This window comes from Fulmarus glacialis, unplaced genomic scaffold (assembly GCF_000690835.1).
Source record: "Fulmarus glacialis isolate BGI_N327 unplaced genomic scaffold, ASM69083v1 scaffold43604, whole genome shotgun sequence".
Lineage (NCBI taxonomy): Eukaryota > Metazoa > Chordata > Aves > Procellariiformes > Procellariidae > Fulmarus > Fulmarus glacialis.
Genome location: NW_009210744.1, coordinates 4051 through 26795, shown reverse-complemented (window position 1 = coordinate 26795; position 22745 = coordinate 4051). Strand labels below are relative to the sequence as shown.

At 44.6% G+C, this 22745-nt stretch overlaps 1 protein-coding gene across 2 annotated transcripts in view; it reads right to left on the bottom strand.

Annotated features, from left to right (window-relative positions):
• NDRG3 (NDRG family member 3) overlaps positions 1-22368 on the bottom strand; it is a 32026-nt gene extending 9658 nt beyond the window's left edge. Inside the window, exons 1-6 of one of the 2 annotated variants that reach the window (XM_009577272.1) lie at positions 22312-22368; positions 18249-18284; positions 2577-2682; positions 1820-1940; positions 1243-1305; positions 852-912 (exon numbers count right to left, since the gene is read on the bottom strand). In XM_009577272.1, the coding sequence (XP_009575567.1) occupies positions 852-912; positions 1243-1305; positions 1820-1940; positions 2577-2682; positions 18249-18284; positions 22312-22368 (444 nt within the window). The remainder of the gene's footprint in view (positions 1-851; positions 913-1242; positions 1306-1819; positions 1941-2576; positions 2683-18248; positions 18285-22311) is intronic. The other variant, XM_009577273.1, reaches the window with a different exon arrangement.
• Between the last annotated feature and the right edge of the window lie 377 nt (positions 22369-22745).

Here is a 22745-nt window from a genome sequence, read left to right as displayed (position 1 = left end):
ACTATCTGCAGTCCAGGTAGCAAGGCAAGGGCTTTCTGGCACTTCACTGAGCTGAGGCCAAAGGCTTATTTTCGAGACTGAAAACTACACAAGATACAAAAGGCAAGGAACAAAGCAAACACCAGTGCCTCACACTGCCCCAGGCTCAACCCTGACTGAAGGAAATGGGAAGAGAACTTTTTGTAGGAGGGGCAGCTGCATGGTGAAATGGCTTTAAGAAGCAGTAAGTGGCCTAAATCATCGGCAACTCTCTGCACTCAACAACCTGAAGCAAACTTTATTGAGAATGTCAGATTTGTGTATTTTTTTGTTAACATTATCTCTGAAAGACTCGGGCAAATTCCTGGGATGCTAAACTATGTTCACTGATTTCACATGCTTATAAACACTCCACTAGAGAGAAATGTAGCAGTAAGTACCAAGATAAAGCCAGCGCTCTCTTGTCAAAGGGTGGAGTGCAAAATCTATTTCCTTCCAGTTGAAAAAGCACATTCCTCATCAGTGCTTGTTCACAGCATATGACCGAATCAATTGTTTGGTGTCACAAACACTGGAAACAGCATACAGTAATGCAGCTAGTCTTTGTGAAGACACGAGGCTGAATATTCCTAAGAGCCAGGATGGGCTCTGCGGACTCAAAGACATCACATTACAATCTTTCCACGTCTGGCAAAGCTTCAGAGTAGCCTTGGCTGCTCCAATTTAACCATCTGGATGCAACTTAGCTCTCACATGGCTCCCTGCAGGCCTACTGTAATTACTGCTACTTTGCCGGTGCCCCACAAATGGTCTGTTTGATCAGTGGAAGACCACAGCTCATGTAAGTCACAAGGAAATGAAGAGATACTTACTGCACACCTGCTGAGGACATAAGCGCCAGCTCCCAGTCCAATCCCAATGAAGCTTTTCAGGCTGAAATATAGGCATTTCACAATCAGCAAGGCTAACTTAAGCTCACAGCTGAAGCATCCCTAGAGGCAAAGCGTTTCCCCTCTCTGCATCCAGCTGTTCACTTATGGTTCATTGTCAAAACAATCCAGCAATGATGCAGCAGCCATAAATTTTCTCATGTGGCAGACAATGGTCCCAACATAAGAACCAAACAGGGTTACACAGGTTAGGAGATGCTCAGGCCTCTTGGGACAACTCAGTGAGCATATCAGATGTTGCAACCAGAGATAGAGGTAGGTGCTGGAATGGCTGTATCCAGCTGGCTCACCCCATTTCCTTTCAGAGACTTACTTCAGGTGCGTCAGAACAGCAGGCAGCATTTCAGCCAGTTCATCCATACTGGGATACTGGTACCTGAAAACCAAGAGAAACTGAATTCAAAGCACCTCCAAATACAGCTCGACAGAGGCTACCTTCCAGTTCCACCCAAGGTAGGAGAGACAAGGAACATCTTGACAGGCATGTGCACAGGTGATTATTTTGCAATGACACTGTGTATTCCAGCTAACTCCATGGATCCCATCCCTCAGAGCAAGACTAACACAGAGCTGTGGTTTTTTGGGCAGTCAGACTTCTGTGGGAGGATGGACAGATGGAGCAAGAATGCCAGCTACACTGCAGTGTGCTGGGCTCACGCTCAAGTTAGAAAGCTGGTACCAGCACTCACCACTAATGAGGGCTTTACCCATGCCTCAGTAACAGGAAAGTTCCCTGAATGCCCCTTGGGAAGCCTCCTCATTTTCCCATTTCCTCTGCTCCTGAAAGCTGTCTCCCACTACACTCAGTTGGCTTAAACTGGGGGCTACCTCAGTCCGGACTGCAGTCCAGACCACATCTGGAACAACAAGGGTCTCTGCAGAGCTCTTACCCAGATGGGAATGGGGGAGCTCCTTCCTGCTGGCCTGGTGCATCCACGTGGCACACAGCAAAATGCTGAGTGATCTCTTGCATGTCTTCGAAGTTAAAGAATGCATTAAAACAGGATTTGTCTACAACAGCCAAAAAAAGAAATGAGATGTTTCCTGAAGTGTTATTGTGATCCACCCTCCAAACACCATGGCACACACCTGCATGAGCCCACCCTCCTTGCTGAGTCTGCGGAGCAGTGGATGCTGGGTGATGCATGCTGCTGTGCCCCACTGATTGCAACGCAGCAGCGAGTCCCTAGCAAAGTAACTGCCATGACTGGAGGGAAGGCAGACAAATGACACCCCAGCATGCATGGTCAGGAAAATAGGGCCTTGCAGCACTTGGGTACTCACAGCACATACTGAGGAGCACCTGTGTGAACGTAACAGTACATGTTGGGTGGGAAGACATGTGGAAAGAGCAACTGAGCCCGCTACAAACATTACACTACTTCTGCAGCAGTAAAAGGACTTGTTCACCTGCCCAGCATCCAGGGAATGGATGCCTTGTGGCAGCTCTATCACACAATGCAACGACAGCTAGAGCAGTATAGTGTGGTGGGTGGACCTATTTCCACATGCTCTCTCTCCTGCAGACTTTTATCTTTTCACCCTGGAATGACCTGTCCCATCTCAGCTCCAGGTCTATCCCGCACACTCAAAAGCAAATACCACGAACAACCACTTTTTCAGGGTCTTGGGAATGCAAGGGCTTACGGTTGAGGCCAATGTCATGGTATGTGAGGATGACAGGTCTGTTCCCCCTGGGTGTGCCCCGCATGGTGACATGGACCACTCCGAAAGCTGTCTCAATGTCATGTTCCTGCAGAGAGAGAAGAAGGAGCCTCAGTGTTACGTGTGCTGCCTGCGCTACAAGGAACCCTAACTGAGGGCCAGCAGCAAGGGTCTCATCCACACTTTAACACTGCTCTCCTATCCACAGCTGGTGGCTCAGTACAGCTCTTGCAATCTGCAACCCTGTCAAATCTCTCTCCAACCACTGCCAAAAGCAGGTTGCTTTCGTACAGATGTGTGAAGGGTTTGGGGCTGTGTCTTCCTGTGACCAAGATCTCATTTCGATGGCCTTTAGTGACGTTGCTGCACCGTAGCAGAAGCCGGGTGTCATGTGTCCATCTGTCTCTAGGGGTTCATGGCATCACGAATGCAGCTCCATTCCCACAGCCAAGCCCTCGCTCCCCAGCTGGCATCCCTCTCCCTCCAATCCACCAGCCCAGAAGTCTCTTTTCAATGTGTCTCCAACCCACACCCCTGGAAATGTCCTGTCCGTGGGCAAGCTGATGCGAGGGGACACAGCAATGTCCAAGAGGCTGGCAGCAGCCCCAGCCCCTGGGGACCATGTACCAGAGTGTTTTGGAAACAGCATGACAACATAGAGCAGGCAGATGGCTGGGACATCAAAGAGACCCAAGCTCCGCAGATCTGATCACTGGCTGCCTGGGAAGGTTGTACCCATCCACAGAGGAGCGGGTGGCAGCTTTTCCCTTCAACAGCATTAAAATGAAAGATGCAGATCCACATGTACTTGCTTTCCTGGGCTGACTGTCTACTGCAGACCCACCTTGACCATTTGGCCAAGAGCCCATCAGATCTTGACCACACTGCTGCATAAATGTTCGCTGCAGCTTGGCCCACAAGCCCTGACTTGTCACCCCAGTGAAGGTTGAGCACTGTGCCTTAACCAAACACTTTTTTTCCTGCTAGCAGGCTTGGTAATGTGACAGTAAAACACCCTTAGGGTCCTCCAGCAGCTGGCACAGATACAGGAGGTTATGCTTGTTTCCAGCTGGGTATCAGTGGAGCAGTTTCATGACCTGTTTCATGATTAGTTGCCAGCAAAACTATGTGCCTTTTCCCAAGGAAAATATTGAGGGCTTTTTTGCACTGTGCCTTGCATAAAAGAGCAAGAGGACCATGAGGCCTTTGGGTACCTCTCCAATACTTGTCCAGTGCAGAAACAGAAGCCAAACCTCACGATGACAAACACAGAAGTGCGCACGAAGTTGTCTGAGTTTAACTGAGATAGCTGCAAATGCATTTAGACAAACACTGATCTGGGATAACTACGGACTTTGGAAAAGCTGCGGAGATGGCAGTATGGCTGGGTACACAACGTCATCTGTAAGTCCTTTCTCTCATCTACAGAAATCAAAGGAGAGACATGCTCTGACTTACAGACACTGTAAAAAGCACCAATTATTTTCTTGATATTAAAAAAAAATCTGCTTAGGGAATAGCCTCATGGTTCAGCCTGAAGACAAGACATTACAACCTCAAAAATATTTTTTACTAGTTTACACAAAGTATGTGAATTTTTTTTTTAAACAGTAATTTCTAATAACCTGAAAGTCATTAGACCAAATACAGGACAGGTGAGAGTACCTGGCTTGCAGCACATCAGAAATTCATCTCACCCTTCCTTTCTGGGCACTCCCAAGGGCTGCCTGTGGGCCCGACTGATTTAGTTCTTGCAGTGAAGGATCCTCCTCCCCCAAGCTGTACTTCTTTTTGGCGGCCCCAAAGCCTCCCCTTTCTCCCAGAAGCATGGCAACAGGAGCAAGCTGCCACAGCCAAATCACCCACGGTAGCCTGACGCCTTCTCCAGCTTGGCTTTGAAGGATAAAAAGACACCTCTGACTGCCCTCGTCCTCAGAAAGGGGTTGTGTTTTATTTGCACGCAGCTGTTGCATTGTGCACGTGGAGAAGTTGGAGTACCTACAAAGCAGCAGTGACCGGCCTGCACTAGATGCAGGCAAGAGAATAAAGCAGGTGAAGTTATCCAGCCTGATGCTCACCTGGCTGCCTTTTCTTTAGGAGGGAGCTATGCGCCAAGGCATCCTGCGCAGGTAGGAAATGACTAGTCCATGTGTGCAAAGCGAGTCTGGGTCCATGCAGCAGGACTGCCTGCCCTTGCAGCAAGGGTGCACAAGGAAGTCCAGGGTGCAGCCTGTGTCTCTGGGAAACCGCCAGGCTCTGCCCCTTGCCAGTCTTCTCGGCTCTCTGTGCTGCTCTGCTAAGCTGGGCAAAGTCCTGTTTTGTACTCCAGTGGGATATGTGCAGCCATAGCAGTGGCCCTCATTTTAGTGTTCTCCAAGTTCACAGGTGTTAACGAGTCCTTTAACAAAACTGGCAACTTTTGGACGAGGCCAAGGGTGGTGACTGGCAGTGCACGCAGCTGAAATGGCGAAGCGCAGCAAACTCACAGAAGAGTCCAGCAAGTGCCAAAGCAGCCAGAGCTTGCAACCCCCGGCTGCACTTCCCTATGCATCTGAGCTAGCCAAGTGGCTGACAGCCATTAAAAGCAGGTCTCTCTGCCAGCTTTGGCAGTTGTTGGCCTCTTCCATAAGCAGCTTTAACTCACTGACCTTGCAGGAAACTATCCAGCTGCCTTTTATTTTTTTTCAGTCTTACTTTGTTAGATTTCTGCCAGGTCAATGAGTTAAGAAGCTCACAGAGAGATCTGGCAAATGCTGGTTCTGGCTCAGAGCCCAACCGGAGTGCATGGGGTGGTAGAAGAAATAACCCTGCCCTGAGCATGAGGCCGGTTAAACTGACTCATGCCTCTTGAGACTGCACCTCCAGAAGACTAGGGAGGGTTTTATAAGCAGCAGCAAAAGGTCAACTATCAAACTGAAGCACAAAACCCAAACTGAGCCAACAGTGAAAAAAGCACAGAAATCAACAAAAGAGCTGACAATCTTAAAAGCAGTCAGCAAGACAGTGTCTTTTCTGGAATTACATTCAAACTTACTGCTAAGGTCACACATGCTTCCACTAGGTAGAATACTGGACAAGGTACCGGAAACAGAAACACCCACCTCTCTTTAGAGCTTTTGTTCAAGCACCTCAATGTGCTTCATATTGCAACACCCTGCATTTTTGTCTTCCGAAGTTGAGCTTGGGTCTTAGGTCTCTAGTAGGGAAGGAAAAGAGTTTCCTTGAGCTAAAAATCAATCCTTGCTCTCCCACTTACTTTGATTTTGCAGATCGTGTAAACTGCGATTTGGGGAAATGAGATAGTTTGTTGAGAAGAGGTTTTTCATGTCACCACCAGGCACCAGCCCAATCTGAAGGGTACTCACTTTGCTACTCCTTCAATCACATTAGTGATTCAAATACAGAGAACGTCCACTGAAGATGGAAACAACTTGAGAAATCCCATCTTTAACAAATCTCAGCAAGCAGCACTTCAAAAAATTTAAGACGATAAATCTGCAAACTTCTTACTCTGCTCTGTACAGTGACAGAGCCTCAGACTGGGAGTGCTTAAGGTTATTTCTTTTTTCTCTTGCTAGTTCCCAGGCAAGGTGGAAATCCTCCTCCTGGGAAGCAGCTTCCCTCCTCTGCTTCCTCTGGTTAAAGCCTTTTACTTTTTTAAGGCTTTTTCCAAACTCTACAAAGCAAGTAACAGACACTACATTCAAGATAAGGGTTTCTACATTCACTTTTTTAGCTACACATTACAACATTGTGCTGACCTCCTTTTCAAGATTACCTGGAGAGATAAGACTGAGTTTTACCCCTAGCTTCCCCGCAGTTACTTCTATGTCCATTTTTCCAGTGAATTTTATTTTCTCTGCAACTTTGCCCTGTATCTTGACCTATGATTGCAAAGCACAAAAACATTTTCAGACGCCACACAATTACACCACACATGACCTCCCTGTCACCTGCTTTTCTCCAACAGCTCTCAAAGCCAAAGGACAGCATGAGGCAGAGCTTAGGTATCATGCTTAAGATGGCAACGACAGTCTCTACGCTTATAAGATAAAACTGCTACCTTGAATTGGCCAAAAAAAGGTTATTATTTCATTACATCATTACTGGTTTATTACTTTTCCAAACATGGAGCAGAATAATCCAGTTACAACGGGTACTAGAGTAGTTGGTGAGAGAACAGCAGCTTCACAGGCTGCACTCTCTGCCCTTGCCAAACATGCTTTCTTCACATCCTTCTTGTAGACACGCCTTCCCTGCCAGCCACCCAGCGAGATGTCCTGCCTATGTCACACTGCCTCCATAACTGCTGCCCACCTGCAATTCTGCATATTCTCTCCTAATATTTGCCTATTGCCGTGTAGAAATGTAGTGTTGGAAAGTATCAGACACTTGTCTTTACTTCTCAGACACTGGCATGCTTTGTTTCAGGCCAGCTTTGACACATTGCAGCAATGTAGCTTGAACGGAGATTCAAGGAATGTCACCTTGCAGCTGTCTAACTCCAGCTAGATCTGGTCCATAGTGCAGGGAAGCAGTGATAGGAGAAGGTAGGTGGAACAGATGTGGCCAGGAGACGGCCAGATTTTAACAAATGTGCAGTCTGCAAAATAACGGAGATGAATGCGAGAGAAGATGATGATCTGCAGTTGTGTTCTGAAAAAACACAACTTGATAAAATTTAATTTTCGCTTAGGGACTGGAAACTTTATCAGAGGTTTCTCTGAAGAGATTTTATCTTCTGCCTTTATTCGTACAGTAGGTAAAAAGTAAACAGCAGCTGCAGACAACCCGCTGTAAATGGGAAGTCAACAGCAGAGGCAGCCTCGCTCTCAGCAGCCTGCTCTCGCTGGCCGCAGGCGCAAGGCTTGTGAGGCACACATGCCGAACAGCAGCGTGCTGGTGGGGAGACAGAGCAGAGACACGAGTCCTGTGCAGGCAGCTACTATGGATCAACTCAAATCAGCTGGGAAACACTGCTTCAAAGACCAGCAGTTCCCTCGGGGCATGGATGAGAAGAGCAATGATTGAGGAGGATCAGGAGGCATGGAGACCAGCTGTAGCTGGTCCAGCCAGCCTCCTAGTCTGACTTTAAGAGTGTGTGCTTCTGGAAAAATAAAATAGAGCAAGCATATAGTGATACTTCTCAAACACTTGCATCTTGTAGCAGTTTCCCTTAATCTTCCCAGCCTCCAACAACCTGCAGGTCAAAAGAGACTTCCTGAACTGGAGGTGTGGTCTTCACTTTGGCTTTCTCTTCTGAGAACTGGGCAGTCACCCCCTGCCACCTATGCCTTTGGCACCTGCCTCACCCTGTGACCAGAAAAGCCAAAGCTTAACGTGTGGGGTAAAGAACCACTTCATTCCCCACCTTGTATCTGCTGGTTTTGGATGAGACCCACCAGTCCTTGGTTTGGAAGACGGAGAACAACTGATCCCATTTCCATAACCCACAGCAGTGATGAACTAAGAGCTTGTTGCGATTCCCCTTCATGTGCCCCCTTCTGGGCTGATGTGCTCTGGACTATCTGGCCAGTCCTAGTACAGCAGCTTTTTTCTGACCGTATTGCTGTTCTCCAAAACTGCTCCATCGTGCTCTGTCCTTTCTGAGACACAGGGCTGGCAGTACGTCAAAATGGGCGTGCTGTGGATTTACACGGTAGCACAATGAGGTTGCTTTGTTCTCTGTTCCTGATAAACAAGAATTGGTTTGCTTTGTTGAAAGCCATGAGCCCTGAGCTGACGTTTTCACTCATCTCTTGCAATATTAAGGTCTTATGCCTCTGGGTTATTATCAGCTCTGAGCCCACCCTTTTATATTCCACTGTACGATGGTTTTACTCAATGTGTATCACACTTTATGTTTACCCAAAGGCAGATGAAGTTTGCCATTGCACCTTCCATCACTTTTTCCAGATCATTTAAGAGTAGATTTAAGCAGCACAGGTCCCAATACAGATCTCTAAGGTGCTCCTCTAGTGATCTCAGACAACTGTGAAAATAATTGCTGGGTTTTTTTCTTTTTTAATCAATATTTCATCCATGCAAGGACCTCTCCTATGACCACATGGCCACCTAAGTCCCTTAAGACATATGTCTTAGGACCCCTTTTGGTAAGGGGTCTTGTCTTTTAGAAATCCAAGTAGGCTGCATCAACTGAATTGGCTTTATTTATATGGTTACTGACTCCTTCAAAGAATTCCAACAACTCTGCAGAGCAGGACTTCTTCCCTTTACAAAAACCACATTGACCCTTTCCCAATATTTATCCGTATAATTCATCCACTATACTCCCTGCTAGTTTTATCAGTCTGTCTCATACAGCAGGTCAGTGAATTCCCAGAACTCCTCTGGGATCTGTTTTAAAAATTGTGTTACAGGTGAAGCACTGCAGTCGTTGGGTACCATGGCAGCTTCAACAGAGGAGCATAACCTCTCACTTAACAATTCAACTATTTCAACCTTAAACTCATTTAAAATTCCTGGGTTGATACATCCAGTCCTGGCAACTTGCTATAAAAGCATATATTTTAGCTTTTTTACAGCCTCTGCAATAGGCACTGTGGTTTAAGGCAGGGTCTCTGAAGACTCCCCACTAAAAGCATTACACCACAGTAACCTCTGTGATCTGCTCCGTGGCAAGCTTGCGTGCAGAAAAAATTAAATTTAGTTTTTCTGCTATGGCTAGATCTTCCCTGAGTCCCCCTTTCAGAGCCTGAGCAGCCTTAGCACTCTCCAAACTCTCTCATGTGGTTCCATTCCTGACAGGTTTGAAACAGGACTATTATTTTTTTTCCCCCTTTGCAAGTCATCTCTCAAAATCCCTTTTTGCCTGCTTTGTTCTGTTGATATATTTAATCTGCTAGAGTTTATAACCTTTTCCATTTTCTCCAGTTTTTTGAAAAACGCTTTTTTGTTTTCAACAGCCTCCATGCCCTTCTGTTTAGTGATGCCGGTTTCCCTGCACCATTTCTCATGTCTGCTGTGATAGATGGTGGGCATTTGCTCTCTGCTTAGCTTATTTTCAATAAGCTTCTCCATTTCTGTGCAGTTCTTGTTTTGAACTTTGAGTGCAAAACCAGTGAAGTTTTCTATGGTTTGTTTTTTTTTTTTTTTCTTTTTTCCCCAAGGATGTTGACCTGGAGCACGTTATGGTTCCCATCACAGAGCAGTTTTCTGAAGACACTGTTTTCAACACGTTCCTCTGCCCTTCTCAGAATCACGTCAACTACGGCTTCTCCTCCCTGGGGCTTCCTAACTTGTTGCTCCATAGAAGTTTGCACTAAAATAGAGTATTGGTGTCATGTCCCACAGCCACATCTGTCTAATTGACACAGGAGAGCTGAAGCTTCCTACCCTTGTCCTGTCTACTAGCCTTGTAGCTTCTCTGATCACCATCTTGGGCACTCACACAATTACAGACAAAACATACATTTCTTATTTAGGCCTGGGATTTCAGTCTAAGGGGAATCTAAGTTATTCACTGACATTAGTTACAGCCAAATCAGATCAACAAGATTCCTTTAACGTGCACCTGCATCTTCGACCACCACCTGCATCTACTGTCTCCTTCCTGTACGCTGTATCCAGGTATTAGTGTTCCACTGTCAGTGTCCACCAAGAGGGACGTCAACTCTCTTCTGTGATCTCAGACAAGAATACAATAACTACTGGCAGAAATAAAACAAAACTGAGATTTTGGGTGCAACTTCTTGTTACAGATTAGCTGACTTGATGATGAAGTGCTATGGAAAAGAGTGTTTCTCATCCCTCTGCCCTGTCCCATGTCCAGTGAGCTGATGGTCTCGTAGAAACCCGTAAGTGGGAGTGCAGGGCTGGGTTCACTGTCCCACTACATCGGGAAACCAAACCAACTGACCCTGCAGCCATGTGATCTCTCATTCGGATGGAAGACAAGCACTGCGAGTGCACACATGGTGGCAGAGGCACTGACTTGCCTTAGCTATACTGTTAAGATATACTCTCAGGTAGAAGTTGGGCAGAAGAACAGACAATAGCCAGAGAAAGGCCACCAATGCTACTGACCGTCTCTGAAAGCCATGTGATTTTTGCTATATGCCTTATGGTCCCAGCTCCTGAGAATCACTCACTCCTTTTAGTCAAAGAGCCCTACGCTTTAGAAAATGAGATGTGTGTGAACCATAAAGGTTCAGACACCACAAGGTGGTAAGACACAACCCAACAGCAGCCTTAAAACATTTGAGATTAAACACAAGCAGGAACTGCTGGGAGGTATTCCTTGCTGGGGATTTGCAGAAGGTCAGACTAAACTGGGACATTATCCTATCTGGCCTTAACATCTTTGAATTATTCTTAAACTGAGGAGGAAAACACACACCCAACTATGACTGCCAAAGTCTAAATTTACTGTGGGCCTGATTATGGAAAGAAGTGGGCGCACGCCCATGTGGCAAAAGGTTCAAATGGGGAAACCATCTCTGACTGCAACCCTGTGTCTTTGGCCAGAAAGGGAAGCAATGACACTGCCATTAAGAAGTGCCACAGAAATTTTCCGATATTAAGAAAAAATATTTCTGAGTGAGGGAATGAGGCATCCAACAGCAGCTCCAGAGGTGCTAATGCCTTGAACTCCAGCAACTCCCAGGCAGCAAACAGAGGTACCTGAGTGCCGGACTGCAGCAGTCCCAATTCCAGCCACGCTCCCTCAGCTCCAGATCAGAATGTGATCCAGAGCTTAAGTTTTAAAAGTTATTAAAGTCTGAAGTACACCATTTGTTTCACAGTGGGAATGATTAATGATGAGAATTCATATTACCAGTGCTTTTCACAACTAATTTACTAAGCTTCTTTTTTGGCATTACCAGATGAGTTTTACTCCCAAGGTGAAGCTGCTCAAAGTTCAAAATTAATTCCCTGGAAAAACTAAGAATTGATTTAATTTGGAGACCGACAATAAAGAACACATCTTGAAATCCCTTCAATTTATTTTTTTTTAAATTCAAATCTGGCAGAACACAGAGCAGCAAGTGCCTGTTGCTCACATTCTGCTCAAGCTTGTCTAGAGGGCTAGAAACATCCTAAAAAACCATTCAGTTTAAGGACACTCAGGTCCTGGTTCACCTAAGGCAAAGAAAACTGCCACTGCCGCTTTGCTGTGAGCTGGAGGAGACGCAGATCACTCAGGTCAGGTTTTCCCCTTTTCCAGTGATACTGTAGCTACAGCTATTATTTACTTTATGTCATCTTTGCCAGTCTTGGCAAAGGTGGAAAACAATTGCAGCATGCTCCTCGGGCAACCTACTACAGCTATTAACCACGGAGAAATTAAAGTAGAGACTCCATTGTCTTTGCTCTTTGCAACAGCTGTCCTCAAATTTCTACACATTACTAAAACAACACCACTATGCCTATAAGCTAAGAAAAAAATATTGTAAGGCTGTAAAACATCACCATCTGGTAACTCTTACCATTACAGTACCACAGACCTTAATGCAGTTGGTAGGTTAAGTGCTTACCACGTCCTCTCTGTGCAAAATTATTTTGGAAATAGTAGAGCTGAAGGAGACGGCTGCGTGGGAAGCAAGCCTAAATCAAATTTAAAGCAACATCTTGAACTAAATTATTCATTTCCATACAAAGCAAAAATTTATTAATAGAAAACACAATATGATCTGTGCAAGCAGGCAATGGTTTCTAGTACTTTGTGTAATTGGATTAAGTCTTAAATTAGAGAAATGCTATTGGGTGAGAATCAAGAACAGCAGAAGAACGAGGTGTATAATCTGGTTACACAAACACAAAAGCATCAGGAGACAAAGGTGCTGCTGGGCTATCCCCAACCTATCGTTGTATATACAAACAAGCATTTGTGTGTTCCTGTTCCAAAGGAACATGATGCTGAAGGACAGATCTAGTCCATATCTATAATCCTTTCTCTCTGTCAGCCACAGAGAAATGGCAAGTCACGTCCAAAACACAGACTCTGCAGCCAAATGAAGTCAAGTGACCTACAACAGGAGTACAGATGACAGGTTGGGTTTGTGCTCCCAAATCAGAGATCACAAATTCCTACAACCACCCAATATTGAGACCGATAAGCAATTAATGACAACAACTATATGTCGGAGATGGAGCAAGATGTACTTCTCCATCTCCTGCCCTGCCCATGTGTTACAAGAAGCAGTTAAAGCCACAACTTTCTTGCTAAGTTAAGTATCCAATCTCATGAGCAAGGCACCCAGCACAGACTTAGAAATACACGGTGCTTCTTACTCCTGCTCTGAAAGTAAATCCCCTCTTCCTCAGCTAATGCAGGAAATTGGATCTGCCTAGATCTGTAATAGTTCAGAGTGAGTTAAACCACTTGCAGATCAGCTCTTATCTGTACAAGTCTGGCAGTGAGTTGTTTTTTTCCAGCACTCGGCACCACTGTTTTGAGTCAGCAGAGTACCAGGTTGCAGCCTTCCCTGGTGGCTGCAAATAGAACAGGTTGATGCCTCTAGTGCTCTTCCATCCCCTGGACAGTGGGCTCAAGGTGCCACAACCTGCAGACACACAGCTTTTGTAAACCTGAATCCTACACAAGGAAGATCTGAATGCTCTAATACACAGGCAAGTCTAAAAATATTTTGTGTGACTGCTAGACCCCAGATCATCTTAACCCCTAAAGGCAAGCTGGAAGATAGGCCAGAGGCCATGTCTCCAGCCAAGGACAAGCCACCTGCTAACATGATGTGCCGAACTACATTTCGGTATCTTGCTGAAGACCACGAACATCTTAAAATCTCCTGAAGAAGAGAAAGCAGGGCCATGTTCTGTATCTCCAAACCTGTCAGTGGAAAGGCACCATTCTTTTTTCTGAAGGCAGGAAGGAGGCAAATCCCCTTCTCAACCTAAAGTGCATACATTTGCTTTGTTTTAAGATCTCACTGACAAGAACAAGAAAAGCACAGGAACTTCAAATACCAAATCTGCATAATTAGCACACCATTGTCACAAGCATACAGAAAGCAAAAGTAACGTTTAAGTAAACCCCATGGAAGGATTGTGCTCGTACATTTAAAAATAAAAATAATGTTTCAGTCCAAGTCCAGCTAGCAAAAGCTTTTCAGAACTCAACACTGCAGTTTTACAGAAAACAGAGTTTTTAGATGGAAAGCCAGTGATGGGAGGAATCAGAGGAAGACCTTCCCAAGAAATAAGACCAATGAAAAAAAATTTCCAAAATAAAATTCCATTTTAATCATTTTTAACTTTACAGTATTTGTTGCTGTGATGTCAGCAGAAGTCAGAACCAGTACTTTAGTGGTGACACTAGTTTTAATAAGATTAGGGGCAGCTCCTAATTTAGTAGGCATTAAAAAAACTTGCTTTTAGATCAAAACATTTTCTGTGTTGTAATTAATTTCATCTAGCCCTTTGAACAAGAGAACAAAAGAACTCATTGTACAAATCAGAAGAACAATGGTCCTCAATATGCTAGACAAAACATTTCAATGCTGGTGAGAACAGCTCCCCTGTTATTCATAGAGAGAAAGCAAACCCTTCCTTAAAGTGCTAACATTTCATGTTATTTCATTACAATAAACAGAAGATGCTTTAAAACATCTTGTATTCAACGTCACTGTGTAGCAATCACAAGCTGGCTTTAATGATTTCATTAAAAAATGAACACAGTTTTGATTCAATGTCTATGACATCAGCAAATACACATGATGGGATATTTCAATAACCTCTCAATAGCAGAATACCATCTCCTACTGCACAGCAAGCAAAAATAAACCAAAGAGTTTGGGCAAGGATAAGCAAACTTTTAAAAATGCAGATTTAAAAGCTTCAAACAAATGTACTTGTGGAAGAACTTCTCCAAAATTGAATCAGTAAAAACACGGGCTTATTGAAAACTTGTACTTTCAGTAAAAAAAAGTGGCAAAAAATTCCTCATTGAGGTCTGTTGTTAACTCCTCAAACATTTTGCTGTGTTTTACTCTGGGCACAGGCAACACCGAATAACTCTACATTTTCAATTAATTCCAGCAATGCATAGCAAGTTGTTATACAGGGAAACTTTAATTTCTTTCCTCCATGGGTTTATGCATGTCCTGTCTTTCCCGTTTCAGCTGAACTCTGCATGTCCGGACTTACTTATTCCCACCTCTCCCATACCTTGTGAGCTTCTGCAAATACTCTGCCAAATCCCAGACTGATCTCCACACCCCAAGTCCTCTTCTGCATGGTGTGTGCTGGAGAGCAAAACACTTCCCTCCGTTCATGTGGTTGGGAGGCAGCAGAGGGGAAGTACGAGCTACAGATCAGATCAAATGCTAGCTTATGTCAGACTGAAACATAATGCAGATTTATTTGGATAGTTTTACAAATATATCAGCATATTTGGTATTTAAAGCAAATCACCTGGAAAAAGGGGAGAGATTTAGGCTAACACAGAACACCTACTTCTCAAAGCACCTGAAGAGGGTCTGCAGATAATAATAATACAAGCACAAGCACAGCTCTATTAACTGTGTAGGTCACCACACCATCTGTCCATCAGCAACCCAGACCATTTAATCCACCATCTGCCTGTGAACATTAGAAGAAGCCAAGCCTTGATTTCATTAGGGTTCATATAGCTTCCAAGTAAAATGTAGGTCTCAGATTTAGGTTAATACATTTTATTTCTCAGAATAACCTAGATTCATATTGATAAAGACCACTAAGCCACCATGCTAGCTCTCCTTTTTATCTCCATTGAACAGGATGTGGTCGGCCCCAGGCAAAGCCACAGCTTTATCTCCATTTAAAACAGCTTTTTTTGGACTATTAGAAAAATAAAAAGGTCTGAAATGCAGGTCTTGCATCACTGATACCATGCTCTTGTACTGCAAACACTACACTGTATAAGATAACATAATCCATCCCACAACCTCTCCAGGACGAGAGGAAATGGCCTCAAGTTGCACTAAGGGAGGTTTAGACTGGACATTAGGAAAAACTTCTTTACTGAAAGAGTGGTCAGGCCTTGGAACAGGCTGCCCAGGGAAGTGGTGGAGTCACCATCCCTGGAAGTATTTAAAAGACGTGTAGATGAGGCGCTTAGGGACATGGTTTAGTGGGCATGGTGGTGTTGGGTTAACGGTTGGACTTCATGATCTTAGAGGTCTTTTCCAACCTTAACGATTCTATGATTCTATTCTATAAATTTTGTCTTAAAACCCTCCAGGTCCCTTGCAGATGTTACTGCTATCGGAAGCTGATCGAGAACTTCACTGCACTGTAACTGGAAACCATCTTCCAGTTATCAGCCTTCATGAATTTGTGGCCAGTTTGTGCCCGTTCTTGTAAAATTGAGATCTTCCCCAAGGCTATTCCTCCCTGTGAAATTCTGGACAAATTAAACCCCCGCCTCAGCCTAAGTGCTTTTCAGTCTCTCTTTACACAACAGGATCTCCCTTCCTCTGAAAGCCCTAGCAAACTTGTTCACTTTGAGTTCCCCTTTCTCAAACACTGGTAAGTAAAGACACACCAATTTCGCAGAGGCCTGAATGTGGCACCCAGAAGTGCTTTGCCAGATTAAAAAGCAGCAGTAATTTTTCACAGGACAACAGAAAAGCTCAACCTCCAAGTTTAAGTACTGTTCCTGGTATTAGCAACTGAGGCAAAAAATCCAAGGACCCAACTCACCATCTATCCTCTCACAGATCTCAGAGACTTAATCCAGCCCTTGGGGGCACTTTCCAGGTAGGACGGGGGACCACACCTTGTAGGGACAGATGCTGGAGGAAGGTAAGGCTGGGACAACATTTACAGTCACAAGAGACACTGTGTTAACTTCTTGCTAAAAAAAAAAAATATTCTAAATGAATTACCAAGAGGGGTCCTGGAAGGAACATCTTGTCTCCTGCTCAACTGTTGCCATGGCCACCAGCTCACTGCTGATCTAAATCAAAGCACAGAGAAGCAACAAGCACGTCCTTTCCCAGCCCAGCGCTCCCAAGAGCCCCTCTCCCTGGCTGCGGGGCAGCTCTTCCCGCAGCTCAGCCCCAGGGCGGCCAGGGAGCGGAGACAACAACGGCACCGGGACGTGCCAAGCGCACCGAGTCAGTGGTTGCAGCACCATGTTTCTTTGGGGCTCGCACAGCTTCAGATTTAGGGTGTTCTTTAAAGAAGGGCACAAAGAGGCTTTTGAGCGAAAAGGCAGCAGTGACGCACAGCTCTGTTACAGGGACTCCCTTCTACCTTCCCACTCCCTTCTGGCTCCGAAGACCATACCTGCTCACAGACAGGCAGGGCACAGGCAAACCCAGAGCTTTGTTGGGTGATTAGAGAATTTGCAATGAAGGCTAATGCGCGCAGATGCTCAGGCACTGTATTTATATGCTTTCCCATCATGGCAGACAGGCCCCAATAGGCAGTGCCTGTACTCCCTAACGCTCTTACTCAGAAGCATTGCACCTATTTTTACTCATTCCCCATCCAACATGGGAGCACACTGTACCTCTGGCAGAGATGGAGAATATGCAGAAAGACAGATGGAGACAAGACGGTACAGGGAAATGTTTTAAACACATTACCCACCTTTACTAAAACAGAAAAATCATCGCCTAACACTGTTGCCGCTTCTAAGACTAGACACTAAAGTTACAATGTACTAAGATTAGTAATTTTTATAATTACAGGCTTTAAGGTAACACTAAAACTCACAATGCATCAAGCTAAAGCAGTACAGTGACATGTGCCTGCCCAGATGGGGTGTACTTTCAGTGTCTGTTATCAAGAGATGCAAAACTATCTTAGGACTGTATTTATTATATTCCTGTTCTGCACAGGCTTGCAGAAGGTTTTCTGGAATCATCTATATCAACAGACTTTTATTAAAAGCTATCATGTGATGTTGACAGCTTATCCCCTGGCCGCACCACTGGTGTAATACAGCCACGAGAGCCTGTCCTGTGCTAAGCAGAACACTACAGACACTGCAGCCTCTGCAGCTGAAGAGAAACAAAAGCCGCTGGCTGCATATCAGCATGCTGAGTGGGAAGTCAGCAAGGTAATCTGGAATGAGCTTGTGCTCTACAAAACACACCACGTAACTTCAGTGCTGTGCTCCGCCTAACAAAGAATATGTCCTCTGTCTTGGATGCTTGTGGTGCAACCGCTCCTCTAAAAGGATTATCCCTATAGCAACCAGAGCGATCAGGCTCATCTCCGCACTACTCTGCCAGGTGAATAACCTACCAGAAAATGACCATGGCTTTGTCATGACCCAGGCCTAGCAAAGCAGGAGCGCTGTATCTGGGGCAGCCTGGTGACTTCCATCTCCTCTCAACACAAATAGACTGAGCTCCTCCTTTCCTAGCCAGTGAACCAGATGGGATGTGACAGAGCTGCAGCTCTTCAGCATATTGCATGTCTCAAAGAAAATGTTTTTCAGGAGACCAGCCATCCTGTGAGATGTTGTGAAGCCTCAGCAGAGCAGTCCAGGTCTGCTGAGTCAGAAGTCAGAACAATGTGCTCTGCATGCAAGGGTGAAGGGCAGTTTCTGCCAACTGGACATATTCAAGTTCTTATTTATTAAACCTTAACAGGAGTTAAAATTAAGATACTCTCTCTCAGCATTACTGATGGGCCATGGGGAGTCTGCCCACAGATCCCTGTCTCCTGCACATGTCTTACCTGACAGTCGAAGTCCTGGAAGTTGCGAGCCGCATTCTGTTAACAAAAACCAGAGGGGAAAGAAAAGAAAAAAAAAAAAAAAAAAAAAAAAAGAGTTCAGCACAGTACCCCAGAACACCCCCAACAACATCACGAAAGTTCCCCTCAGAGACCTCTGCTTCAGCACAGTCTAGCCTGACTGCAGTCAGGACAGCAGCGAAATGTGAGACCCGTAAAATAAACCTTCATGCAAGTTCTGCCCATTACTATACAGCAAGTTTGCTGGGGGCTGTCAACTAAGGATAGTACCTGTGGACACAGCTAAGAGTTGAGAGCATTCGAGCAGGGACAGATGCACATAGGAAGGACCTGCACCAAAGTTGGGCTGGTTATGAGGTTGGGTTTTGTCTGGTTCTGGTGCCCATTATCAATTTGAATGCAAAACTCTTGAAAGGACTACCACTAGGATCTCACTGAATGACTACAAGAAAACAAGCTATGCAGTCAGGTACTCTGTAGTAACAGCTGTGTGCATGGTATCGTTCCACAGCAATCAGTGACCTGTAAGCTACTGAAACCAGAGCGCATGGGAATTGGGCTTAGCAATTCACAACTGACTTCTCCCAGAGGGTGACATCACACATACAGGCGAGCACAGTAAGTACAGCACACATATGCCGTACTGCAAGTTTGAATTGTCCGTATGCCCGCATGCTTCGTAAGACTCTGGCTCTGACCACAGAGTAGGTTACGCTACTGAGTGCTGTTAAATGCTGCAAAAGGCTGAGCAAATAATTTGGGACAGCATTCTACATGTTTTAGGCATAACACCTTAGTGCTAAAATTACAACTAGGATCATATATGCACAACAGAAACACCCCAAATGTTTCTTCTGGCTGAGCACCTTAACTCCTCTCCACATGCGAACAAACGGCCCTGTTTTCCTCCCCCCAAAGCTTTGCCACATTAGCAAGAACACAGGTTGCTACCTACATCTTCAGTCTGAGACATGTAAGTTGAGATATCTGCAAATCTGTTTTAAGAATCCCCCTGGTGTTAACTATTGAACCGTGTCAATGTTTTGAACGTGATGTGGCACAAAGCACCAAATCCTCAGGATGGGGGAAGAGAAAATAAAAAGCAGCCCCCTCTTATTTCAGTTTGAGATCCTGAAGTTAGTTGAGATTTCTGACAACTCTCTCTATGCCTGTTTCCCTGCTCTGTTAAATACGGACAGTAGAGCTTTCTCATCTACCAGGTCGTAAAGAAGGTAAATTCAGTCATCCAATGCCACAGTGATTAAGGACTGTAAAAAAGCCTATGAAGAAATAATGAACTTCTGTATCCAACACTGGACTTGGATGGTGCATGCTAACTAAAGAAAAGGCTGATCTGAATTTGTACTGAGCAAAACAAGATTCCCTGGGCAGGGAGCAGGGAGGAAACGACACAAAGCAAAGAATGAAGGTCTGCAACTGTGTTGCTTATTGTCAGGGTATACCACCATGCACAAGTAGCATTAGTGCTGACATGTCCTGACTCCTGGATACTTGCTTTTAATACACCGAAATCTGACTTTAAACCATTAATCTACTCATTGTCCTAACTTGAGAAAGGCTAAGACTAAGGCATGTTTTTCAGTCCTCTGAAGGTGTGATGGCTGCACCTCAAAGGCAAAGAGCTAGCTGCAATGACCCAATCCAGCCTAAGGGCTGTCCATTCAATCTCCTGAATCAACCTGTTGCATTTCAGTAAGTTTTCACCGAGGCTGTATTAATAGGAGTCAAAGGTGCCAGAATATGGACCAGCCAGAATAATAAAATGTCATTGGGATAAGTTTTCTGATCAGGTTACAGGCACTACTCTCTTTTTCTCTCTCTTTTAACTAGATGGGAACATTTGAAGTTGATTTTCTTTCCCTGTATAAAGTCACTGCATTTTAGTGAGCCTTAATGAGGTGAACATATATCATCTAATGTGTTTTACTTCCCTGCACTTACTATTTGGCTTAAGTTACACACAAACATAAGAGTGTTTGTGTTCTTTAAAAGTCAGGCTTGTAATTTTCTGCTGTCTTAGATCTGAGACAAAACAAAGCCAGGACTCAGTGTCCCCCGTGGCATTTCCTACAGTTCAGACAAGTGAACAAGGTATGACCCATTTCCACTTCCCAGGCTTTAAAGTTTGAATATTAAGACACCAGAGCTCCTTTTCTCTGTACAGCAGCCTTTATGTCTGAAGAGTTTATAAGCACTCACTCATTAGCACCTTAAGAATTTTTCTGTACTATTTCTGACCATTAATCCATGCGGGCTCAAACTCCTACATCTAAAATGGGTTGGTCAGTAAAAATCTTAGCGAACTGCCGGCTCAATCCTTTTTGGACTCTGATACACTGCACAGAACAGCACGTTATGGCACCACACCCACATGTTCCATAAACTATGTCTAAAAAGCACATGTATTATTTCAAGCTTGAAAGCATTAATAAGGGCCAGACCTCAGAGATGGTAGCTCCCTGAGGCATTTCTTTTGTTAAAGGGTAAAAAGGAGAGCCATAGCACACTTCTCTTCCCATGCAATGCTAAGGATGGTTCTAGAGCCACTCTACGTATTTTTTCCTACAGAGATAGTATATACTTCCTGTAACTTCAAAACTGAGTAAAGGAAATCAAATATCACTTCGTATGTGCCCTTCCGTATGCTGGTTAACATCACTGGGCTGACTATGTAAGCACTCTGCATTTAAACCAGAACTGTCCCAGCTATTAGCTAAGAGAAGTGGCTGTGCAGATGATGGCAGGGACCTGATAGGACTGACCAGGCAATACTCGACAGAAAGACTGGAAAACTTATAAAGTGAAAACCACTTTGTTTTGGCATGGTTCAATGCCTCCTACTTAGGTCAGCTCACTGAAGCAAGGGGAATCCACCCTCTTGAACTCAAACATGGAAAATCCTAGGAGAATCATGAGCAAGAGCTGGGGCACTGCATTTAGGAAGCTTGTCTTCTGTAAATGTTTATCTCTCATTTTGAAGTCGTGAACTGTTTTCAAGGCCTTTCCATATTTTTATCTGCTGGTCTACACTGATTTTGTTCTTCCAAGGCTCACCCTCCCTGCAAATGTTTTAAAAAGTTATGTTTAAGCTATGGTGGAAGCCTAGTAGTCAGCACTAGACTGTAAGAATAGGCAGCTGGACTGCAGATTTCAGATTTCAGCTGAACTTTTAGATTTTACCGATACTAAACAGATATGCTAGCACACTGCAGAAATGAGCAGAAACTAAGCGGCACAGACTAAAACATAGCAGAATTTCAGAGCGGCAAAGCATCAAACTTGGCTGTTAGGTATGCAAAGCGACCAAACCGCATTGCTCATAATCACAATTTGCAGATGCAAGATTCTAGATCTTGTTGGGATGGACCATAATGACTTAGGCACTCAGAGCAACAGAATCCAGTGAGGCTAGGGCTTTCCTAAAGCCTAGATGGCTCTCCTCCAGCCTACAGAAGACAGAGTGAAAGCCCTGAACAGCTGCTGCAACACAATGATTTTCCGAAGTTTCAGTATTGCACGAATCCGGACTGCTCTAGCTAGGCTCTGCAAATATTAAAAGTAAATGGATCTCCATTACTAAATCCAGGGTCACAGGGTTGTTTTAGGGGTTAAAACACAAAAGGATAATTTAAGACAAAGATTTTAAACCAAAAAGTAAAAAAAAAGAAAATGGGATACAATCCAAGGTTTCTCTAACAAGCATGAACTTATTAGAGGTTCTACAGCTCCACCAGGTCAGGAATCGTATCACCTTTCCAATTTCTGCCCTGCCTTTGTAAATTCTCAGTACAGGCATGACATACTGTTTGGCCAGGACTCCAAACTTACCTGAACTGTAGTGGTCTATCTTTCCCTGAGTCTTTGGAAGAGTATGTGATGGTGGATTATCACAGTGGGGAAGCATTTACTGTTTTTCAGTACTTAAGGTACTACAAGCTGTAAACAGACTCTGGCAATCAGGGCTCCTTGCCAGACAAAGTCAGCCAGAGTACACCTGTGAAAGCAAAGGAGCAGCCAGCATTACCTTATCGTTCAGGAGTGGTTTGATCTCTGTCAATTGAACATCCTGTAGTTCGTCCATGGTTCTGTAAGTGGAGCCAATTAACCCTCAGAGCAGCAAATGGGTGATTCTGAAACAAAGGCATATTGTTAGAAACAGTATTACAAGAGATGGTAGCCAAAGAAAGCTTTAAGATCTTTCATTAGGCTTGTTGTCCTGGTTTCGGCTGGGATAGGGTTAAATTTCTTCCTAGTGCTGTGTTTTGGATTTAGTATGAGGAGAATGTTGATAACACACTGATGTTTTCAGTTGTTGCTAAGTGCCCTCCTAGTCCAAGGACAGCTCCCATGCCTACTGACTGAGCTAGGTACACAAGGTGGGAGGGAACATAATCAGGACAGCCAGCCCAGCTGGCTAATGGGGTATTCCATACCATGTGACGTCATGCTCAGTATATG